Below are 5,711 nucleotides of genomic sequence, written 5' to 3'. Positions count from 1 at the left end.
TACAGAATAGAAGGTGGGTAATGATGGTGTTGATTGTATTGTTATCAGTCTGTTATTACTACAGAACAGAAAGTGGGTAATGGTGGTGTTGATTGTATTGCTATCAGTCTGTTATTACTACAGAATAGAAGGTGGGTAATGATGGTGTTGATTGTATTGTTATCAGTCTGTTATTACTACAGAACAGAAAGTGGGTAATGATGGTGTTTATTGTATTGTTGTCACTCTGTTATTAATACAGAACAGAAGGTGGGTAATGATGGTGTTGATTGTATTATTGTTCAGCTATTGTTTCTAAAGAAGGTAGGTAATAATTGTGTTCATTTTATTGTTGTCACTCTGTTATTAATACAGAACAGAAGGTGGGTAATGATGGTTTTGATTGTATTGTTCTCAGTCTGTTATTACTACAGAACAGAAGGTAGGTAATGATGATGTTGATTGTATTGTTGTTAGTCTGTTATTACTACAGAACAGAAGGTGGGTAATGATGGTGTTGATTGTGTTGTTATCAGTCTGTTTTTACCACAGAACAGAAGGTGGGTAATGATGGTGTTGATTTTATTGTTGTCAGTCTATTATTTCTACAGTACAGAACATTGTTACTGATGGTGTTGATTTTATTGTTGTCAGTCTTATTTCTACAGTACAGAACATTGTTAATGATGGTATTGGTTTTATTATTGTCAAGATGTTATTTCTACGAATAACATTTTGTAGCAGAGAATCAGAGAGTTCAGTGATTTATATAACAGAATATGAGGTTTCCATATTTATATGTATGAATCTCTATATGCATGTGTGTGTGTGTGTGTCGACTTTGAAAGTTCTGAGAAGGATATAAACTAGTTGGTAATTCATAAAGAATTATAAAAAATAGTAAATAATTAATGACGATAAACACAGAGGTTTGAATACGGTATATTAAAATGTTTCAATATGAATAAGCAAGTCACTGATAACCACAGCCGATAGTATGGCGGTGGAATGGCGTGTATAAGAACTACGTTTTTTGGCATTACGTCGAAATTGTGATGTTATTGAAAATTGACCACTTTTGGAAATGTAATAACCCATTCAGACGCAAAATATACGTACACTCACATCATAAAAATGTTTTCAAATCGGAGAAGGAAGTCGAGGATATACGCTGTACTTAATCATGTGGGATTTGAAAAGCAAAGGAAAATGGATCAACATAGGGTACTAGGACCACCTTGAAAGAGCAAATCGTACCCCAGCCATGGTAAGCAAAGTGTGGTGTCTTTTCACAGGATAGATTCCACAAACACAAAGGTCAGTGGCAGAAGCCGTCAACGTGCTCCAGTCAACTGCACGCAGCATAATCAAGAAGGATCTCCATCTGGAAAAACGAGACCAACAGGGTATGAATTTACCAAGATTAGGCTTTCAGTCATGTTTCCCGTTCAACCGCCGCATTCGCCAAGCAGCTGAGAAATGAAAAGTATATTCACGCTATTTCACATGAAGTCATACCGGTCTAATCGCCTATGGATTTCTGTGCGAACAATGTTGAAACGGGCGCTGGAAATTCGTCTACCTCGTACACTATGTGGATTGTGGAAAGCAAGTAGGAGTAATGTATGCTTTGGACATAACAGCCTCATGAAGGAGCTTTTTTTATATGAAAATTATGTTGGCTGTCTATTGTTAAGCTGCAGGATCATCAGATAGAGCATGACCGAACGTGGCGACATGGCTTATAACAACGTGATTGGACTCCAAAATCATTTAAATAGAACATACTCAACCTCTGTAGTCAAATTTTACATGAGCATAGAATTATAAAATGAATTTTTTCCTACCCGAGGTAAACACATAAATGGGAAGGTATACCAGATTTGTATCGATAATAACCTTGACTATATATACAATACCTTAACGAAAGACAAAGAAGTGATTTTGTTTCGCGAAATTTAACACATAAGCCGTGATAAACTTTAGCACAGAAGTTTGGTGGCATCTATTTCGTTGTACAAAATAAAATCTTCATGTCAATTAAGTTTTAAGTTAACTCTGCAGACAAATACCAGTGGAAGTAAGTCAACTTCAATAAAGATTCGCTGTATTTATTCTAGAACGAAATGGAAGAGACAAACTGCTGTGGGGTTGGAGTTGCTTGCAGAAGCCGGCAATTATGCAGCTGTCCAAAGGATGGTACAAACAACACCATATTGGCTGTCTAAGTTCACCTCTTCCTCACCACATCCACCTTTAGGGAGCCTGACAAGCCTGGACCTTTACTACAAGCAGTCCGCTGCTGGACTACTCAAGCCTCTTCCTTTCAAGTTGTATCCTCCTTCCATGAGCTGGCTGCCATCACCTAGCAATGTTGTTCCTCTATCTGCGACGTCCCGAGAGACCTCCGAGAAGACCCTACTCAGCCAGCCAGCTCCGTCTAGCTCCTATGCACACTTGAAAGAACTTTCTTGGCCGTCACTGTAGGCAATATTGGTAAATATAACCAGCGGGGAATCAAAGTTGTTAAGTAGAGTTGAATAGTAATATCAGTTGGTGATTTTTATATCGTGAATGTTTCGCTCTTTGGTCTAAGATTAGCAGTGATTTAGATAGTTGAAATTGACAAATATACAAGCCCTTTGCTGTATAGTATTGTACGTGGAATCGTAAAACGATATGTCACATCGAAGAACGTTATAAAGTTAAACTTACCTTAAATCAATAATTAATAACAGTAAATTAATGCAGAAAAAATTATTTAGAGGAGTTTTTCAGTGCAGTAAAAACGTTGGGCTTTAAAAAGTACTGTGATAAAAAAATTAAATCATAATGGCAGGACAATTCAACTTCTCTGAGAAACGCTGCCACAAAAAGCAGTGATAACATATACTTTCCAGATTATGACCAGTTTTGCTGACTCAGTATCCATTTTCGTAAAAGTTCCTGTTTTTTGTGATGTCTAAATACATTGTGTTTGGAATCTGAAAGTGTTTTAAAGATTCAGTTTACAAATTTTGGCTACTGGCTTAGATAAAATGTTAAGTATCCTTTAATATTCAGGCATATTAAAAAACGAGAGAAAGTGGTCTAAAGATACTGACATTACGTATGGATTGAAAACGATTAAAGATTTGATCCACAAAGCGTAAGAGCTTAAAGTACTTGAAGTTTAGTTATTTTCCATGGACTAATAAAAATGGCTGAATATTCAAAGGCAGATTAGCAATAAAAAGTGCATATTGTTTCAAATACATAGACGTAACAAATGGTTCAAAAGGTTTCTGAAGTTATAAAATAGGCCCAAGTCCTAAATGTTGTTGATGTATTAGAAATGTTTTCCAGATTCATATGTAGATAATGAATTAAGAATTGTCTGAAAATTCGGGCATAGCCTGGGTACCAGAGTATAAAAAATAGCCTAAATGATAAAATACAACTAAAGGTTTAAAGAGGTCGAAAATTTAAATTTAATAAAGTAACATGAATATTAAGATTTTTTTTTCAATAATTAATGTAGAACCGGCGCTAAAGGAGGGGGGGGGGGCTTGAGATTTGTTCCTCCCTAAGGTAATGCCGTCCATTAATGTAATTGTTCATATATTTTCGATGTAGCCTCATTATATATACCCTTTTCCACTCCCTCCATTTAAGAAAATCTTGAGCCGGGGCTATTAAGAATCACGTGCAGAACAAGTGTTCCGTAGTTGCCGGACGATTAACAAGGATGACATAGGTTAGAGGGTTGAAAATGGCCTGACGGTTGAAATGTAGTTCATGAATTACAACTGGTTAAGGGAATGTGAAACAATTTTAGGATTAGACATGGCGTAAAGATTCTGATAGCATTAAAATATTCACGAAGTTTTACCAGAACCTCTTATTGAGCGAGAGGTCATTGAGACGACTTACCTTCTTAGCAACATCCAAGGGCAGAGTCACGGTGGTGAGGGGAAGTATAGGAAATCATATAGTTGTGATAAAAATCTTTAGCAGGTTTTGACATGAAGGCTAGGCTATTCGAAGCAACTATAATGTAAAAGATGAAATCTGGATTATGTTGCAGGCCAACCGAAAATTTTAAATTATTTTAGATTTTTAATAGTGATTTGAAAAGAATATTAATAAATAGGACCACTAAATTGAACAAGAAGAAAGAACTGGTATAATTTACAAGACCACTCTGAATTATGCGATAGAAGATTTAGACGAATGCTAATATACTAAAGGTTTTTATAACTGGAAATAGCAAAACGTCTAAACTATTCAGTCAAATTTAAGTTAATAATAAGTTATAAACAATGAAAAAGTTATGTTATATACTGGATACTACGCTATATTGAGTGCACACTTAAATATTTTTATCTCATCTATGCCGTCCGTTTGTTACTTGGATATACACATTTGATTATGTATGCTCTTTAGTATACTATTCTGTGATTAACAGGAATTTGAAGTAAGAAATTGATCACATTGTTCAAACAATGATATCTGGCGGATTCTCGTTAACTGTTATTTTTCTATGTATGATTGTATATATATATAAAATATAATGAGTATATAGTGTTAATGTTCCAGTCGGGATAACTTCAACAATGTCGCTGAGGTTTCTTGGCTATTTCTGTAAATAACTTTGAATGATGTGTAAAATATTTTCTTATTTTTAAAAGATGAATGTTCAGTTATTTGTAAGTCTTCATGTTTTGTTCAGCACTAATTGAACGAGAATATTACAGTTATTACGTAGACCAAACAAATGCAGTTATTTTTGTGAACACAAGTTAACATTAATTTTTTACATGATATCATTTCTTATATTTCTTTTATGTTGTAAAAAGTGAAGCACTGTTAATGGAAATTCAATAAAGAATTGATTTCGCAAGCACTGTTTTTCATGCTGTACGTCAACTGTTCATGTATTTTAGATCTTTACAAACTAATACCTAGAACAAAATATTTACACAAAATTGTTAATACCAATTGTCACGTAGATATAGATATATACAATACAAGTGAATATTGTATGACTTTTTTTAACAATAAATATGAACAAAAATCTTACACTTTCGGTTTTTCAGTTGATAAAATCATAGGCAAAGAAAATAATATAAATAGAAGAAAAATCAAAGAAGCTCTATTTTTTTATTTTTGAAACAAAACCTAGCGTTAACCAGGGTTAGGTGTGAAAACTATATGTATTTTAATTTTCCTTGTTTAACAGTTGTGTTCGATTTATTTGTACTTTGTTGCCTAAGTGATACAGTATCGCTTTTGACACTGCAACGGTTCCAACCTTCGGTTGTATCCACCTGACGATGTTAAGTAAACTCAGCGAAACGTAGTGTTTTTTAAAACTAAAATAAGTTCTTGAAAACAAATTACTTGTTTTATCCATAAAATAAAACTTTAAAAAGTCATATTATCAAGTTCTCAAAACAAGAACAATAAGTTCGACAAGTGTATATTTGTATCCCACACGTAGAGACACCCACCTATAAATATACAAGTTTGTTATAAGCCTTCACACTTTCTGCTGAGCCACTGGAGACAGGTATATAATGAACCACATCGTACCTAAGTTTTTTGACTATATATATGTATCCGTGTATATATATTTAGTAAACACTAAGAGTGTTGTATTGGTTTCGTAATCTAACGCTCACCCTTCAACAGTCTCTATTTAACAGGGAAAGTTCATGTAAGAGGCCCGGCATGGCCAGGTGGTTAGGGCA

The 5,711-nt window shown here is 34.3% G+C and overlaps 1 protein-coding gene across 1 annotated transcript in view; it reads left to right on the top strand.

Moving 5' to 3' along the window:
- Positions 1–4,840, top strand: part of LOC106461553 (homeobox protein ceh-31-like) — a 19,594-nt gene extending 14,754 nt beyond the window's left edge. The window contains exon 3 of the mRNA XM_013921389.2: positions 2,100–4,840. Coding sequence (XP_013776843.1) covers positions 2,100–2,466 — 367 coding nt within the window. The 3' untranslated portion in view covers positions 2,467–4,840. The remainder of the gene's footprint in view (positions 1–2,099) is intronic.
- Positions 4,841–5,711: the final 871 nt, after the last annotated feature.

This window comes from Limulus polyphemus, unplaced genomic scaffold, assembly GCF_000517525.1.
Source record: "Limulus polyphemus unplaced genomic scaffold, Limulus_polyphemus-2.1.2 Scaffold984, whole genome shotgun sequence".
Classification (NCBI taxonomy): domain Eukaryota; kingdom Metazoa; phylum Arthropoda; class Merostomata; order Xiphosura; family Limulidae; genus Limulus; species Limulus polyphemus.
Note: the sequence above shows the minus strand (reverse complement) of the source record. Positions and strands in the feature narration are given on the sequence as shown.